The sequence below is a fragment of the Vanellus vanellus genome, assembly GCF_965231255.1.
Source record: "Vanellus vanellus genome assembly, chromosome: 5".
NCBI classification, from domain to species: domain Eukaryota; kingdom Metazoa; phylum Chordata; class Aves; order Charadriiformes; family Charadriidae; genus Vanellus; species Vanellus vanellus.
The window spans coordinates 27252596-27271292 of record NC_138910.1 but is presented as its reverse complement, the minus strand read 5'-3'; the positions used below and the strand labels follow the sequence as shown (position 1 = coordinate 27271292).

At 39.6% G+C, this 18697-nt stretch overlaps 1 protein-coding gene across 4 annotated transcripts in view; it reads left to right on the top strand.

Moving 5' to 3' along the window:
• The window catches only part of ZNF385B (zinc finger protein 385B), a gene marked incomplete at both ends in the record, with an annotated part of 176617 nt that overhangs the window by 110508 nt on the left and 47412 nt on the right, over positions 1-18697 (top strand). For 3 of the 4 annotated variants that reach the window (XM_082483284.1, XM_082483283.1, XM_082483285.1), the window contains one exon: positions 10251-10381. In XM_082483284.1, the coding sequence (XP_082339410.1) occupies positions 10251-10381 (131 nt within the window). Of the gene's footprint in view, positions 1-10250; positions 10415-18697 lie in introns of those variants that run through there. The other variant, XM_082483286.1, reaches the window with a different exon arrangement.

Sequence of the window (18697 nt, the reverse complement as noted above, 5' to 3'; positions counted from 1 at the left end):
AAAAAGACCAAGGGGTGTGTGTGGACAGCCGGCTGAACATGAGCCAGCAGTGTGCCCAGGTGGCCAAGGCGGCCAATAGCATCCTGGCTGGTATCAGAAAGAGCGTGGCCAGCAGGGCTAGGGAAGTGGTTGTCCTGTCGTCAGCTCTGGTGAGGCTGCGCCTCGAATACTGCGTTCAGTTTTGGGCCTCTCACTACAAGAAAGACATTGAGGTGCTGGAGCATGTCCAGAGAAGAGAAACAAAGGTGGTGAGGGGTCTAGAGCACAAGTCTTATGAGGAGCGGCTGAGGGAACTGGGGTTGTTTAGTCCAGAGAAGAGGAGGCTGAGGGGAGATCCTATCACTCTCTACAACTACCTGAAAGGAGGTTGTAGCAAGGTGAGTATTGGTCTCTTCTCCCAAGTAACAAGTGATAGGACAAAAGGAAATGGCTTCAAGTTGTTCCAGGGGAGGTTTAAATTGGATATTAGGAAAATTTTTTTCACCAAAAGGGCTATCAAACATTGGAACAGGCTACCCAGGGAAGTAGTTGAGTTGCCGTCCCTGGAGGTATTTAAAAGACGTGTGGATGTGGTGCTTAGGGACATGCTTTAGTCGTGGACTTGGCAGTGCCAGGTTAAGAGTTGGACTTGATAATCTTAAAGGTCTTTTCCAACCTAAACGATTCTATGATTCTATAAAAACTAGATTTCGTTCAGGAGAGATTCTGGTTTCCATTGTAAATAGTTTCACTAGACCACTTCGCAACAACAGCTAATTTGTTTAATCTTTTATCTGAAGGATATTTAGGGAGCAATACCAATAGAAGAACTTAAGAAAACAAGAAGCAATTTAGGTAACTGTATTTTGTAGAGGTGATTGTTTTAATATGTGGGAAAAGCAAATGAGGCATGAAATTCTCTGAGTTATAATGACTTTTAAGAGAGTTGGAAGTTGTCTAATGCGGTTACGTGATTAGACACATCTGTGAGGATGCATATGGATGTCGAACCCTATTACCTTTTCGCACAGCGTTGTTGAGCTGGGGTGTTGGAGGTATTGAAGAAGAATAAGGAGAGAGAAGCCAAGTGCAGACAACCTCCCTTAAATATAAAAGTTAAGGGATAATAGTTTAGACCGACTAATAACAAAATGGTCACCCGACAGCATTCCTGGTGATAGACTTGTTTGGTTTTAGTGGATCGCAACTCAGTACATCCTGAAAGAAAGTCTGTGTTGAGGCTCACTGAGGGTTAAATGATGAGCTCAGTGGTGACAGAATTCAGGACAAGAGTTGGATTTTGAGAAACATCAGGTTATATGAAAGGTGAAGCGATAACAGACTCTCTAAAAAGCTAACTGCAACCAAGTCTCGTATCCCAAATTATGAAACTTTTAAGGTAATATACATTGGGTTTTTTTACTCCTGTTCCTTAGTTGGGAAGCTTTAGTTTGTAATGGAACACCGTGTTAAATCAGAATCCTGAACTGAGAAGGAAGGGAGTGCAGTGCTTTGTCCTGGGACACTCACAGGCTTCATGCCCCGCACCTAAGAATATGCACTGACCAAAAAATATAGGGACTGGCACGTAAGTTGCACCATGCTGTGGCCGATTGTGACTTCAGTAGGCATGTGGTGATGCTGTGCTTTTAGTTAAGGGTGACTGCAGAAAAGCAAATGCTCTCTCTCACTGCGCCTTTGTGTTGGGAGAGTGGAAAAGGCAAGGGAGGGGGCTGGTTTGAATAAATCAAGAAAAATGAGCCTAAGGATTTCAGAAAGATCTCCATTAGTGCAGATGGCAAGAGAATAGAGAGCTGAAAAAGACGCAGCTGATTTTTTCTGTCATACTTGGAAAACTTCAAAGCGAAAACAACTCCAAAGCAGCGTTTCCTAGAAGCAGATAAGAACAGAGGAGGGGGCAGAGCTAGTCGCTCAGGCTGTGGATACCAGAGGGAGAGGCTTGAGCAAGCCAGAAGATTCTGAGAAAAAGAAACTGGGATAGACTGCAAAGCTCCAGCTGACTTTAATGCAGGCAGGAGTATAGCGTTTATTAATAGTTGTCACTGTTTGATTAGAATAAAATACAATTTACAGAGCTTGATGGTGTTAAGCTATCATGTGCCACTCTGCTTTCCAGTCAAACAAATTGTCGGTTGCTTTAGAAGTCTAGAGAATTAGCTCTTTTAAGAAACTAGTGACAAATATTTCCATCCTACCAACAGATAATAGCAAATTGCAGTTGTACTGCAGCCAGCATGTTTCTTCTAAATGTAGTGAAGGATGTTCCATCATTTATTTAATTGCTTAGACTTGACGAGGAGCCAATGCTAACAAACATGCTTTGATACTAGTATAGTACTTCTGGAGTTCACCTGACTTGGGAATATAAATACTGCAAAAAAATGTGTAGCACAATCGCTGTAAAATTTAGGCTGTACATTGTGCAGGTGTACAAGGCCTTTCTCAGCTGCAAGAACATAAAAGTGGCGGCTAAAGGGAAGAGAGGACAGGAGTGTGAGTCACACATGCCGCAAATCCAGGGGAAAATAGGGCTGTCCCAAATGTTACTATTGGGCAATTGTAACAGTTATTTAAGGAAAATGCAAGATAATCTGTTCTGCTTCTAATTATTGGGTTATTGGACTTGTCTTCCCACTACACCTGTTTCGGAATCTTCTATACAAAAACTACAGGGATTCCTGTTTTTATTGCAAAATATTGAAACGCAGTACAACTGCAAGGAGAATGAGATTTTTCTTGATTAATGTTTTGATGTATTTGTCTCTAAAATACTGAAGTTCCAGTTTCCTATTGTTATTGCCTCTACACCCCCACTCGTCCCCGGTAGACATCAATATTTGTTCTCCATGATTTTGATGTACTAAATGTAGAGATTAAGGAAATAAAAATTGACACAGGTTTTTTGAATATTAATAATATTATAATAGTGGTTTTTAATATCAGCTTTTCCGTGATTGTCTTCATATCAAGTATATGCGTAGTATTTATTATCTATAGTCTACATTTTTATTTTTTTGTAATGAATATCCTTCAACCATAAGACATTGGAGATAGAAAATAATTAGATAGGCAGAGGAATATTAACAGTTCATGGAAGTTAAAGTAATTCCAAGTCAGCCCCTAATTTTCAATGAGGTAGGGTCTGTTCTAATGAAGTTTTGCTTACTTTTAAGTACAAGTAGGTTTATATTTTTATTTTCAAAATTCTTATGTGAAATATATGCAATATATAGCTATACTTCTTTTCTGCTTGTAAATGAGCTATATATAACTATCAATATTAAGTAAGTGACGGTTGACATTTTGGATTGATTAAATGCCAGCTCTTCCAATCATTTCAGCAGCACCAGATTTCAATTTATTTTTGGTATTGACCTAGTTGGTGGAATCCAACATGTATTTGCAATGTAGAAATACCTCATTTCACGGTATCTGATTTTATACAAAAGGAGAATATGGAACTCTGTTAGCATGCCTTCATAGAACATTTATTTCTAGATGGATAATAATGGAAATACTAACTTCATGCTCAAGCATACTGGAAATCATGTTTGAACTTGTAGGGAGTGAATTATTTTCATAATCTGACCTGTTTTTTAGATAAGTCATTCTTGAGCACAAAGAGCTTAAACTGTACAACATATAGATAATTTGTATGTTGCAAACTCTGGGGTTGCTGAAACATCTACTGAAAAAATAAACTCAGAATGGAGTGCAAAATATTTGGCATGTCATTTTGTATCCATATGTTGCTATGGAAGGCTTGACCTGGACTAATGCCTTCTTATCGCTTGTCTTATGAGTGTTACACAGAGGGTGTCTTGCTTGGCGCTGTTGAGTAGCCGTAAGCTCTACACCAGTTCTTGCCACCTTTCCTTGTGGCTTCTGAAAAAATCCATGTTTCAAGGATTTACCCATATTTATTTGCCAAACATGGATGGTCTTGTATAATTCGTGCTTTTAAAATCCGTTAGTAAGTCAATGGAAGGTCTGACTGCTTCATTTATATCTGAATAATGTTTAAGCGGTATGAATTCAGTGCGGTCTCCAAGTTTAAAAGATGCGTGTGTATCAATAGCTCTGGTGGTAATCATATTAACTCCCAAAGGAGCTGCATCCTCATTCATTAGTGCGTTAGTCTGAGTGGTGCCCTGGGGGCAGAGTTGTTGTTAGCATTTTTCCTATTGTAAGCCGGGGGCTGTGCCATGTCTCATGTATGCTGGGCTTCTGCTTTAAGTTATTTTTAAAAATAAGTTGCCTGTATAGTCAGTTATCTCTTAGGATCACGTTAATTTGTTGTTTGAGAAAATCTCTTTAAGTAATGGTCTTATCTCTCCTTGACTACTTTACTTTTGACAGACTGGAATCCCTATGGGGTATCATAAGTCTCATACTATAAGGAAGGAATGTTTGTTCTGCTGAGTGAATCCTGAAAAAAAAAAAAAAATCTACTAAAATGCTGTATGTATTCACATTGCTTTTTATTTAAGAGGGGAGAATGTATTAAGGTTCACCTCCATGAGTATTATTAATGGAATACTTCTAGAGTAGCTTTTTTTTGAGCATTTTTATATCAACACCTGCTGTTCAGAAACTTAGAATTATTTTACTTGCACTTAACTTGGTTTTAGCAGTTTATCTTAGGCATAAAGAGAAACACATGACATTCTCTAATACCCATGTATAGCTGTAACTAAACAAACAAAATTAGAAAATTTCTGAATCCTGTAAACTGATCACACTGAGAAGGAAAAGAGACTAATATTTATATTAAGTGTTGGGAAAAATCTCAGAGAGTATTGTCATATAAATACCTAAACTACAAAATGTAATGACTTGCAAGTGATTGTTTTTTACCTGTTATTTATGGGGAAAAGAAATTGTAGTAAAAGCAGATAGATCCGGGGCATGATGCAATGGGGGCATCAGATATAAGGGAAGAAACCTATTCATTTTTTTATGGTACGCTTTTCTGTAGTTAGGTGGAAGTTTTTTTTATAAACATAATTTCATTGTGCCAGTCTTCCCATAAAGCTGCATATAAGCAAATGTAGGAACGTCTTGTGCAAGTTGGGTTTTTTTTTGGTGGTGGTGGGTTTGTTTTTTTTTTAGTTTTTTGCAAGGCATAGGCAATAGAGCCGAAGAGATTTTTATTCAATATGAAAGCCTAGATACTACCTCTGGCTCTAACATTTTTGTAAAACTGGTTTTTGAGCCACATGCTGAAGTAAATATTTCTGACAGCGTTCAAAACTTCCACTCACAAATTAATAAACTGTACTGAAACCGTAGGGTCCCAGAAGAAACTCATAGGTGAGCACATCCAGAATTATCTCAGAATCCTTCCAGGGAGCTGTTTCAAATATGTCCTGTCTGGTTGTCCATCTTCTGGAGCTCTGAAGGAAAATGCTCTACATGGAGATGACAGTGTGAGGTGTAAAGGCAGGGTGGCTGTGCATAGTGTGGTTGCAGTCCATAATGAATTCAGCCAACGTGAGCAAAACGAAAAGGACAACTTGTCATCCAGCCTTGAAGGAATACAGTTGGCTCAAGCAGTGTCTGAAAAATGCTGTGCTAAAAAGGTCAAGGGAGGACAGAGCCCAGAACTGACCCGTCCCATCAGTTTTATTGCCGCTGTTCCCTGGCCAGATGAGACTACTCAGCGTTGATGTAGAAAGTAAAGGTTACTCATAGCTGAAAATGATCAGACAATTCAGAGATGAAAAAGCCAGCACAGCCTGTCCATAAACTGGAAACTCTCAGCGTAAGCACATAAGTAGTGGTGGGTGTAACTCAACCGAGGTCCCTTTGAAGTTTTCCCAAATACTGTCCATGGCACAAGTTAAAACAAAGGCAACCACGTGCAATCTGGGGTGGATGTAGATTGTCTAGTTCACAGAAATTTGTCAACCGAATACTTCTATTCAGTCCTGCTAGCACTTCAGTTACTCTTCCACAGCTCTTGTTCTGAATGTGGACTGCTTCTTTGGATGAGAGGATTAAAACACTGTAGTAACATCTTTAGGTAATAGAAAAAGGGGAGAGACCTCAGTATGGCATTAGATTTCTTTATAGTTGCCTATAATGAAGATGTTCTAGAGCATGCTTTCAAGTCGGGGAAGTAATTCATATAAGTATGCTGAAATTGTTCACAAAATGTGTTTTATATGACTAAGTTTTGTGGTGGAATTGGGTTTTTCATGTAATGATCTAATATTGACCGAACTCAGAGGAATTATTGTGCAGACATTACACCTTTTTTTGTGTGTGTGTGTGTGTTTGTCAGTGATAAAGAAAAGCACTAAGGGAGAAAATCACAGAAGTAATATTTTCACAAATAGTTTTCAGGAAGGTGCAAAGGGAGAAATTGCATGCTTACATCTGACTGAACCTGACACTGCGTTTACTTGAAAAAGATGAGCCGTGACTGTTAACCACGGCCAAAATTAACTGTGATTGCCTCTGCCAAAACTGGATCCTGCCAGTCTTGCCTTCTGCAGTTTGTCTGTGAAGCTGCAAAAGAGCTGTGGGGTGGGGGGGGGGGGGGGGGGGTGGGGGGGGAATTGTTGGTAGAGACTCCTTGAGTCCTGGTGTCGTCTGACTCCTGGCTAAAGCAGGTCTCACTGGCCCCTGGGACTCGTCTTGCCATGGGAGTGACAGATACAAGACTTGCTTCCCCAAAATACCACTTTCATTGCTTAATCTATTAATTATGTGCCATTTTTTCTTAGAGACAGATCAAATTTGGGTAAAGATGACAACCTTTTATAACCTTTGCGATAACATCAGTGGCCCAGTGGGTTGTGGTGTGAGTGAAGCTGTATGTTTGTGGTCAAAGAGGAACAGTGCCTGTTACACAGGGATACGTACGTGCTTTTGAGATACATATGTGTAGGAGGAGGAAAAAATCTTAATAAAATGAGACATTTTGGATCATCTGCTCAAATTAAAACCTTTTTTCCTCCTCATAGACAAGGGTAAAAGGGACCAGTGAGGATCAGTGCATTTTGGAGAAGTCTGTCTGCTGCTTGCATCTCCAATACATAGGTAACTCCTACTGTGGGAGTCAAAATTGAAGTTACAAAGGTAAAATACTGTTTAAAAATTATGAAGCTGAAATGAGCAAATGAATTTACAAAAAAGATCAGTTATATTTATGCCAAAGATTTACAAGTAGTTTAAAACAGTCTGTGTTTGACATGGTAAGTTGTCTTTATCATTAAAATGCTAATGAAATGGTAAACATCTGTTAAATTTATGAAGATAATGAAGCTTGTCAGCTACATCTTTCTTGTGCCAGTATTCCTGCTTAGCTCAGGTCTGCATACAGATTTGGTGGAGTGGTGCTGAGAATCTATTTGACCTTTGGGAGCAATGCCAGTGTAAAGCTGTGCCCTGTTCTGTTTGATTTGATGATTTTGTCCTGAGGTGCTTCTACCTGTAGTTTAAGTCATCTTCATCCGATCATTATTCCAGAGGCTTTCAAAGGTGGGTCTGAAAATCAAACTTCAGTCAAACAGGGTCACTGGTATTTGATTGGCAATGGTTGAAGTAATAAACTGGCAAAGAGAAGTGAACAAATCTCTTATTACTAATGCCTCTGCTAATAAGTGTGGTAGGTGTGTATGTTTTCTATTTGGTATGGACTCTGAATGTAGCCTCGTCTACTGGTCATATATTACTCTGGCAGCAGAAACACCATGACTGCAAAACTGCAAGCAGATTTCAAACGTCTTTGTCACATGAAATGATCTGTACTCAGTCAAAGAGTGGAAAGAATATCACATTGTTTGCAGGAGGATGCTAATTTTTTTAATTTTTAAAACCTTTATGCCAAATGTTTTCTATACCTTGGTTAAGGACAGTGTCAGGAACCTAACTCAGCTCTCATTTTAAATGTCAGTCACAGTTTAACTCTATTCTGTTGTATTTTTTCTGTAAAATTTAGTTAAAATATGTAGCCATAGGTTCACTGAAGTATGTATATGTAAAGAGAGGACAGGTCTTTTTTAACTTCATGGATCTTGCTTCTGAACTTAAAAGAGAGAAACTTGTAGAAGTTAGGTTGATAATGGCATTTTATGGACTTTAAGTAATTGAGTACAACATCGCTGCTGTTTGAATACAACTCTGAAATACAAATTATGTAAATCTACTGTTTCAGAACCAGCTAGTGAAATAATCATTATTCTTGCAGTTGAAGGTGTTTTCTTTGGATAAGTCCTCTGACACATTGCTTTCCTATTGATGTATTGTTTTCATTATGGATATGAAGAAGAAACTATGGGCATGTTAGCCTTTAGCTTTTTGACGTTCGTGACTCCACTTGAATAAGCTTTGACTACGGTTAATTAAGCACAACTGTCAATGAGTTTCATGGGTTTATGCAGAAACAAACCTCACATTTATGAAAGTATTGGTGTAGGAGAAGGGAGAAAATAGTCTGGGAAAGTGTCTCAGGCATACTTTTCCATTCAAGTTGTGCAGCTCATTTGGGATGGTGTTCAACAGTTCTCTCTCCATTGTTGTCAATGACCCATCTTTCTGTAAACAACACACTTTTCCTATAGAAGAAACAGAGAATAGATTATAGCCTGCTATTCAGCTGCTAGCCCATAAGATAATGTTTACTGTGCTGCAGCTGTGCTCAAAATTACTGTCTCTCCAGCATCTACAAAATTTGAGCTCAAGGCTAGTTATAAGTGTTTGGTTGTCCAAAAACATCCATGCAGCCCCATCTGGCTTCTGAACTCAGCTTTACTCTTAGATACTGAAAGATGGGTTTGAAATTGTGTCCATGGAGGCAAGGTGATGAGCTGAAAAGGAGGAAAATTTCTACTCTGCTTTCAATTTTGCACGTACTTAACAGGGAGAAAGGCAGATCCCTTAATGGAAGACTGGTATTCAGGCAGCCCACATGGATTGCCTCGCATCTTGCAAGTAGATGCAAATGATTTGATTTCATGGGAGAAGAGAGGGAAAATTGCTTGTTTACTTTTGTCCTTTTTTGTGGTTTTGTTTGTGGTTGGTTTTGCCTTCCTGAATGAGTTTAAAAAACTCAGACAGCTTCCATGAGGAAAAGCTTAGGTATTGTGTCAGCTCTGCTTGAGACCAGAGAAACTCCTAAGAGGACTGTTATGTTTCCAGCTGATGTGCTGGCCACCAGTGAGTGGGAGAAGGAGGCAATTATGGAGAAATTCTGGCAGAGGAACGAGAGGCAGAGAGTGACTCACCCTGCTTTAGAGGTGTGGGACACCTGTGTTCCAGTGCCTACTCCAGTCAGTGTTGAATTATTTATTCAACCCAGGAAGGAGAAACTGAGATTTATTTATTTATTTGTGTTTTGATATTTTTTTTATTATTATTTCAATGAGGGAAATTTTATTTGAAATCTATTTTGTATGATTTCAGGAAAAAAAAATACTCCCACAGGCATAGCTGGAAGCTTGTGCACTAAGCACACTATTGTGTGAATAGGGCAGATAGCTAGTTAAAAACGAATATTTGGACATCTGTGTCTTCCCATTCCTTCGGGGTCTTGCTGGGGAATGATTCTCAAGTGTACACAGAAAGAATTTAAGCATGTAGATTTCTGGGAAGCTCTTGTTTGGAGAGAAAGGTCTGGGTTCCAATTAAGAAAACGCTGGTTTGCATTGCATGTAGAGAGTTGTGTTCGTTTATGTGCTATCTGATTATTTAATTGTTGGCTGTTTTCTAATATTTGCCTTGCGCTGTAAAACAGAAGGCATTTTTTTAAAAGTTAGGTGAAATAATGTTTGGGCAGCACCTGATAGTTACAGATGCTGCCAGAAGAGGAAGAAATAAATCCGCAGCTCACTATTGGGAAGCAAACCTCTCGATTTCAGCTTGCATCTATTGTCTGTACTAGCTGATCTAATAGGCAACTGTGAATTGCAAAAGCATCTGACTTTCACGGGCGCCCATCCTGGCCTTTCTGGCACGGAAGAATTTTTCAGCTTTAGAAAGGATTTATTCTACCTGCCAGTGTGATTTATATACCATATGTCTCCTCTTCAGCATCTAAGTATCCATGGCCATAGGGGAGTGCTCTGCCTCATCTGTAGTGTGTGGAAATAGGTTTCTTTTAATGATATTAACTCCTATAGAGCCACTTTATTACCTCTCTCTATTATTTTTTCTTGGTGGTTGTGGCAGCAAGAGATAGGTATACTTTGTGTGATGTGGAAAGGAGAATACTATGAATTCCTGGTTTTGTTTGCTCTTGGCAGGCACTACTACACTTCCCACCCTTGTGCGCACACCTACCTTGATGATGCAGCCTTCCCTGGATATCAAACCCTTTATGTCCTTCCCTGTGGACAGCAGCTCTGCTGTTGGATTCTTCCCAAATTTTAACACAGTAAGTAAAGGTGTTTCCGCATTTAGTTACACTGTATGCTTTCCAAGCCAGTTCTAATATCCAGTATTGAAGCTGCCTTAAAACAATGCATTGCTGACACAATTTTAGACAACCCTTTTTGTCTGTGCTGTGGTGGTTGCTGTTCCCTTGTGCAAAAGACTGAGTGGTACCCATTCAACCCAGTGAATGGAGCCAATCATAGAGTCATAGAATGGTTTGGGTTGGAAGGGACCTTAAAGATCATCTAGTTCCGACCCCCCTGCCATGGGCAGGGACACCTCCCACTAGACCGGGTCGCTCAAAGCCCCATCCAACCTGGACTTGAACATCTCCAGGGATGGAGCATCCACAGCTTCTCTGGGCAACCTGTGCCAGTGTCTCACCACCCTCACAGTAAAGAATTTCTTCCTAAGATCTAATCGAAATCTCCCCTCTTCCAGTTTAAAACCATTACCCCTCATCTTATCACTGCTCTCTCTGCTGAAGCGTCCTTCCCCATCTTTCCTGTAGGCCCCCTTTTGTATTGGAAGGCTGCTATAACTTGGTCTGTTGGGGTGGTGTTTGCACACTGGAAAAAAAACCCACAATAAAGGTTTAATGAGCAATAGAATAATTTTGAACATCCGCCTAGGCGTGCGCATTTCCGTGTGCTGTAAAAAAGGACAAAGCAAAAGCTAATGGAAAAACAGGCATGACAGGTAAGGCCTAGATCCTCCACTGATGTGAATCAAGCTAAGTCTATTACAGCCAGTGAAGCAACTGGAGGATCTTGTTAGTTCTGTATAATAACAATAAGAACTAAAATTGCACAGCCAGCCAATGTGAAAAATGTGAACCTGCTAACTTTAGTTTATGGTAAAGCATCTTGGGTTTTTGCAAAAAAATTATTATTGCTAAAATAATGCTCAATGCTTCTGTAGTTCTCCGTGTTTATCAGAGCAGCAATAATAAAAACTCTCTCTTCTGTATTTCTCACTTCTTTAACAGCTCATAAAATAGTTCTGAATGTTATTAAAATGCTTTTTTGCTGTCGCACTTTATAATTTGTTTAATTAGTTATTATCTTAAATGCATTGAGTACACCAAAACCATGTTGCCACTCAGCTTTCCACGTGTGGAGGTAGTTCAGCATGGAACGAGTTGGCAAATAGTAAGCTAATAGCAACAAGAAGGAAACTGCTCTGGGTCATTTCTGCCAAGTCAGCGAATATGATCTGTTCGTACGTGACCGTTGCCTGAACTGTACAGCATCACACTTGTCTCTGTGGTTGCGGGGGAGATGTAAAGGGAAGCAGCGTCACCACCGCCAGACAGTGATCAGCTGAAGCACTGCCAAGTGTTTCCTTTCACAAACTCACCTTCTGTTTGAAGTTAAAACAGCAAGAGGATTTTTTTTTTCCTTCATGACTTGCAAATACATCTTGCTGACAGATCTTGTGCTATGGCACGCGGTGCTGTGGAATGGTCATGAGGTAACGTATCAGCTGGCTTCTTTCAAACGGCAGCAGCCCAACACATATTATAAACAGTAGCAAATATCACTAATTAATTGCAAAATGTATATGTGAAAATTGTGCATTTATGAAGGAAATGTGTGTATGTGCATGTGTATAGATCAGGGGTGTGTGTGCACATGCACAAAGAGATAAAAGATTAAAAAAATCTAGGTATGTTTAAAGTGCAGGACCAAAACTCCATACAATTTTAAGAAAGCAGTGTGTCATTCTCATCTTCTAGGCATCGTGCAAATCATATTCATGTTCCATCCTCTTTCTGTTACATTTGAGCATTTTGTTATTGATTTGTCTGCTTTCCGGTTGCACTGGTTTTATAGGTTAGCTTTTTCACAGAACTGTACATAAAGACTCGGAGAACCTTTTCTTTAGGGATGCTGTAGTTGTAGAGTTAACCAACATTATTTGCTTGCTGGTGGTATTATTGAATTTCTGAGTTGCAGTAGCCTCTAGAGACAGATTAATTTGGATATTTAGACTGTTTTTGCCTATGTACACTAGTTTACATTTATCTGCGTTACATTCTATTTGCCTAATTCCCAGAGTTTTTATCCTTCACGCCTGTCATTCCTCTCCAAACTTCTATGGGTGTTATTTAAAAAAAGAGGCCTGGGGTAATTGGCAAATATTGTCAACTCATTGTCTACTTCCTCCCTTGGAATTCTTGATAATTATATAAAATCATGCTGCTATGCATCGCAGACACTGCATGTTTAAACTCTATTTTCTGAGGAACAGTGGTTCAGTACTACTCTATTTCTAATTCACAGACTTCACCATTTATCTTGCAGGTATTGATTTACCCTAACAGTCTTACAATGGACTTTAAAGCTCATTGGAAAACTAAATCATTCATGGTTATCTACTGACATGCACAGTGAACACCGGCTGTCATGCACTTCCTTTCTTTCTGACTTGGCACAACTTTTAAAATGTAAATTTCTATGTTTGTGTATATATAATCGATTTGGGGTTTCTTTTTTCACTGTAGTGTTGGGGCAAGTGTGTAAAAGGTTGTAAAAAGCCTTTTTCCAGAAGATAAGTTTGAGTGAGTAGAAGCTAAGTCCAGTTGACCCATAATGTATGTGGCATCCAAAGTGCCTTAATTTTTCATCGTGTGCAGGAACAGAATATTGGAAGAGCTTTTTGCCCCTTCTCCCCATAAAAGCCATCATTTGCCTTATGGATCAATCGGGAAAACTATGCACTTCACTCACAAGAGGACTTGTCAAGGACTGTAGACAGTGAAACCTCTAGTGGGCAGCACTCAATCTCTTTGCCTTCAGCAGGACTGAGGGGACCCTGCAGCACACGCCGGGGCCGCTGTTCATGCTTGCGTTATGTTCACTGGATGTGGCAAAAAGAAATGTGGCCTCACGAGAAAACTTCTTTGGATCCACCTGTTCATTTTCAATGGCAGTCAGGTATAGAAATGCTTTTCTAAACATTGCCGGGAGGTGGTTTCTAACTTAATTTCAGGGGCCTGAAAAAAGAAAAGTTTCTGCTTAGGAACTTGATACAGGAACTACCACTGCAGGAAGAGCAAGGTAAAATGTATTAACTGCAAACATTTTTAAAGGAACCCCCTACAGTGTTTCCAAAAGAACTTCTCTCATTTATGGAAATATATTTAAAATCTGGGGTAAACCCTTTCTTATATTGTTAACTTTGACAGTTTTCAGTTCTGGAAAGACCTGTGATGCTCCAGATGAAACATCAGTGTTCCCATTTCATTTGAAAGTGTTCTGATCACTTGCTTCTCTCCACATGGGGTACTTTCAAATGAATCACTGAGCAGACCCTGATTTTTTTTTTAAAAGAAATGCCTACCCCAAGTATATCTTATTTTCTTGACGGACTTGTGTGATTTAGTTTAAAATGCTTCCTCCCTTCTGTTTCTCCTAAAAACATTACTAGTTCTAAAAATGCTGTGGACGTATGTGTAATACTTATCAGTTCACACCCCAATTAAATTTGTCTTTTTTCCTTAGGACTTGCTTATTATATAGGAAAAATTAATTGGGGAATGATTGCACTAACTCCTTGGCTACGTGCCTTTGTTCCTCAGTATGGGTGCCTTTTTGTTTCAACAGATCACCCAGAAAGGGATAATCTAAATGCAGAATGAAGGATTTCAAGTAGAGAGGTATTGCAGACTAGGTGCTCTCTTCTTTCCCGGTCTTTTTACAGCACCAGCAAATAGTTTTGTCAGAACAGGGCAGGCATGATCAGGCTGTCACGGCCCAAACCTGAGTTGCTGCACAGAAGGACAAATCCCTCTTTCAGAAGTGCTGCAGCAGCAGATCCAAAGGTGACAGCATGTTTGTCCTGACATCAAGTTCTAAAAGCTCTTGCTCAGTTTCTCATACTCCTCTGTCTGAAATGCATAGCTTGAATCAAATTCTCGGCTGGTATTGAAATATTCTTGTTTATAGCAGAATGAGAGACAGCATTATAGGAACTTCCCAAATTGGTACCTCCAATTTGGAACGGATGATCTATGAAAAGGTATTGTTTAAGTAGAGCCCTTTTTTAGCATGTTAAAATGACTTTATGATTCATTAACTTGTAACTTCTTGCATATTGATTATGTTTAAAGATCTGTAAGCCTTCAAAGTCAAATGCATAAAGTCAGTGGAAATCAAAGATTGCACAGTAATCTTAATTTGGTCCCCATGGGGTATTTAATATAACATAATCTCAAATTTTACACTGGCTGGATTTTACCTTCTGTGCGATTCTTTCTGTGCACCTCACTGATTCATTTTCTCATGTCATCCATCTTGTGGACTGAATGAAGAAAGGATTCTTTGTGATACCATCATGGAAGGTTATCGTGATGCATGCGCTAAAGTGGCTGAAAGTCAGGGTTTATCTTGCAAGGCAAACTAAACGATCACTGTCTGTATCTCCCTGTAAAGGGTGTATACTCCCCAGAAAAAAAAAAAGTCTCAAAACTCCAATGCATGCTACCTTGTCCTGAAATGAGAGCAGCACTACGTGATTCAAATTTAGTCGCAGTGGTACAGCCAGGGACCTGTCAGTCTGCACAAAAGCACTATCAGCAACTTCTCACATTCTACCATCATAGAAAATAATCAGCAATTCATATGCTTCCTTCTGAGTTTTTTATGGCCTCAGGGGTAATCAAAGATTATAGCATCTCTTGTAGCTTTCACATTTCACATTTCCATCTAACTGGCCCACGATTGGTTTCTAAATGCTGGTTCATACCTTCATATTTTAGAGGACACATGGGTTAATGTGGCCTGGCTACTTCTTCGGTGTCTATTTCTCTTCAAGTAGGTTTATGCTGATTCTTTATGTTAGAGTTCCCTCACTCCCATTGTGAAGTGGACCAGAAGTATTTTAAATCTGCCAGTGAAGGTGAGCCAGCTGGAATGGGCTACAGGAAGGGAAAGAGGAGCTGACGAGTAACTTAGTCAGAAATCTCTGTCTCTTTTCCAGCGTTAGCCTTGCTGGACTAAGTATCCCTGGCCTACCCCCAAGACAGCTACTGGGAGGAACTAATTTGCTCTTCCCTCTTCTGCGTTTTCAATTATGCCCCTCATTTTATTTGCTGCCCATCTAGTTCTCATTTGAAGGGCCCAGTAATCAGCCAAGGCAGAGGCGGACATTTGCAGATAAGAGCGCAGGGCACTCGTATTGCCGGCTGCCCTCACCCCTCTGCGCCAAGAGCCTCTTCTGCGTTTGGCACAGCACCGCGGCTCAGGAGCTTGCCGTTTCCTTAGCAGGGTCTGAATTCAGCCACTTAATGCCCTGCCGCAGTGCCAAAGTATGCTGTGGAGCTCAGGATTGTATACAGGAGGAGCAAATTACAGATGCAGCCAACTGGATGTTGCCAACTTGTTATCTGTCGTCCTTTTTACTGGAGTAGCCTGTCCATGTGCTCTGATTTCCCCTTTTCCCTTTTGTGCAGTGCTGGAGGGATGTGACCTTCTCTGCTCCTCTCCCTCTGAAATACTCTGCTCCAGAGAGCAGGTGAAGTTTTCTAAGAGCTATGCTTTACCCTCATTAGCTAACAGCACAGAAAGGAAACGTAAGCAAGTAACTTGAGAGGTCTTTTGCGGGGTAACTGGGTGGTTTTGGGGTGTGTGTTTTTTTGTTTTTTGTTTTTTTTTGTTTTTTTTATCAAGAAATGGCAAGATTTTTTCTTACAGACATTGTATAGCCTTTCTTTTTGTAGGCATGCGGGCACCAAAGGCATTTCAGGTTTGCCTTCTATTCCTGTGTCGAGCACTTAAAAACATTCCTATTTCACTTTTAGTTATTATGGATATAATATTTTGTGCTTTCCAAGTCAGCCAAAATCACCCAAACTACAACATGAGGAATCAGCCTGTAAAGGGAATAAAAGAGAATAATAGGTGTTTTCCCAGATATTTACTGGTGAGGAAAGCAGAGGTTCAGGAACCACATAATAAAGCCCAAATTCTGGCAGCACAGATCTCTGCTTTGTGGCTTATCTTTGCTTTCTTGTCTGACTCTTCCTTCACTGTACCTGGTTGCAAAGCCTCTTTGCCCTTTCTATGGCCTTGATGCAAACCAGCAGAGACCTCTTTCAAACGTGGTAGCAGTTTTTTGGAAGAATTTTTCTCAGCCTTTGGAGGCCCTGAAAAATGCTTATTTAAGGTGGTATGTTTTTCCCACAAAATACTTGAGTCATTTCAGCTGAAACTTTAAAAAAGGATTGAGCTTGAAGTATCCTGGTAAGATACACAGAGTTAGATAAGGGGGAAAAATTGCTGCAAAAAGCAGGGAGTTGTCAATCAATCTTTGACAGCTTTTACAGTCTGTGGTATTTTAACATAAAGATGCAGGTTCCCTAGTTTCTGTCAAGAATCTCTTCAAAGAGCAACTCTTTGTTAAATAGGTGAGCCTAAATAAAGACTTTTCTGCCTTGTTTCTAGTCTTTAATACATATTATTCTCAGGGGAAAAAATCTTACTTAAAATAATACAGACTGGCTTTAAGGGAGAATCTTTTCAAACATTAATTATTTTTTGAAGTTTCCTGTTACGTTTTATTTTCTCTAACAGGAATGTGATAGATAAACTTCCTCCTCTCGGTTCCCAGATCAGCGGGCGGATAGGAAACCCTGTCTCTAAGTAGAAAGTGCACTGACACGCGCTGCTGAGAAACAGAAATCAGCAGGTGTGGTAGCCTTTCCCTACCGCTTTGCAGGAGCTCGGCATTCATGGTGTGGCTTTTGAGAAATGGTTCCTGCATTGCCGGACTACTGTCATTGTTGTGCATACAAGGAATTAGGCCATCAGCTTAATTCTGTAAAGAAATACAGTTTCTGCATATAAATCCTCCCATTTGCTGAGTCCTTCAGAAAATCTGTTCCTTGGCTACGTGCTTCATCTCTGTCTTTACTGAAAGCTTGGATGTAGTCTCTCTGACATTTCAACAGTATTTATTTATTTTGCTGGTCAGCATAGCTAAAAGCTAAGAAGCCTTTATCTTCATTGAATCGCTTTCTTCGCAAGTTAGTAGTATGTTCATGACCCAAGGAAGCTGGTTAAAGGGAGAGGGTTGTTAGCCATAAATATTTTAGGTATTAGACCATTGAAGGATGTTTTGCAAATAGACTGTGAGGAAAACATCTCCTCTCAAAGCAAGCAGTTGCAAAATTGCAGTTTAAGAAAAAGAGGGCACATGTTGTACCACTGTGCTTATAAAGGTTTTTCTAGTTTCTAATTATAAGTCTCATTCTAAGCAAAATCCTAGCACGCCTTTAGAGAAGTCTAAATTCTTCATGTATCTGATGAATGCAGAAGTGGCTGCTTTTGCAGCATTCTGGCTGTGCATGGCTGGCTTTCCTGCCCTCCCTTAGACCTTCATTACATTGTTCCGTGAGAAACTAAGAATTACCGCAATAATTATTAATTAATAAAGGATAGGAATATAGCTAAGAATTAATTCTTGTTGTACTCTTTCTTTCTGAATGTGGATATAGCTAGTGGTCTTTCTTTAGCATAGCTGAAAGCCAATGATACGCAGGTTTGAAGCACTGACCAGCTCATTGCAGCGACCAGAACAAGGCTGATGTGAAGACCTGTGCCTTTCAAACTGGGTTTCTCTGTATTCAGTCGGTCTGGTCTGACAGTAGAGATACCATGAACTTCCGCTGCTTCCCCAAGTTAACACTAGGGAAAGAGGATTGCATTTCTTGCTCATGTGTTTGTTGAAAGAGAAAGGTTTCCACCTTACTTTGTGTCTCCTTTACTTAGATTTAAAGAAAAAAGAAAACACCAAACAAACAAAAAAAAAGACAACCAGACTTTGATACTCTTTAGGTTTCAGGACAGGTTTAATTACAAATGGAATGTTCCTTTAAAGATTCATACCTAAATACAGTGCTTTTTAATCAAAAGCATTTTAAAGGCTGTTTGTGTAGCGTGTGGTACTGATGAAAAGAAAAAAACAAGCCCAAACCAGAAACATCATTATTTATTTTTAAATGAAGAAAGCCATTATTCCTTACTTATTCTGAAGAATAGATGACAGGTGTCAGCTAGCATACTTACGCGATTCTCGGTTCTGATTTGCTTCTCATTTATATTCAGCCATTTTATATATTTATATTCAAATGCATATATACACATGTAATTTATCCTTTTTAGATCTTTATTCCCAGTACGTGAAAGGTAACGATATTAATTCATTTCAGAAGACTTGGCTTCTTATGTCTTTGTTCTCTCCTGTTCACAGACTTGATCAAGGCCATGAATTTGTCCCTAACCTCTCTTTGCACAGTTCAGAACTGTAGAGGAAA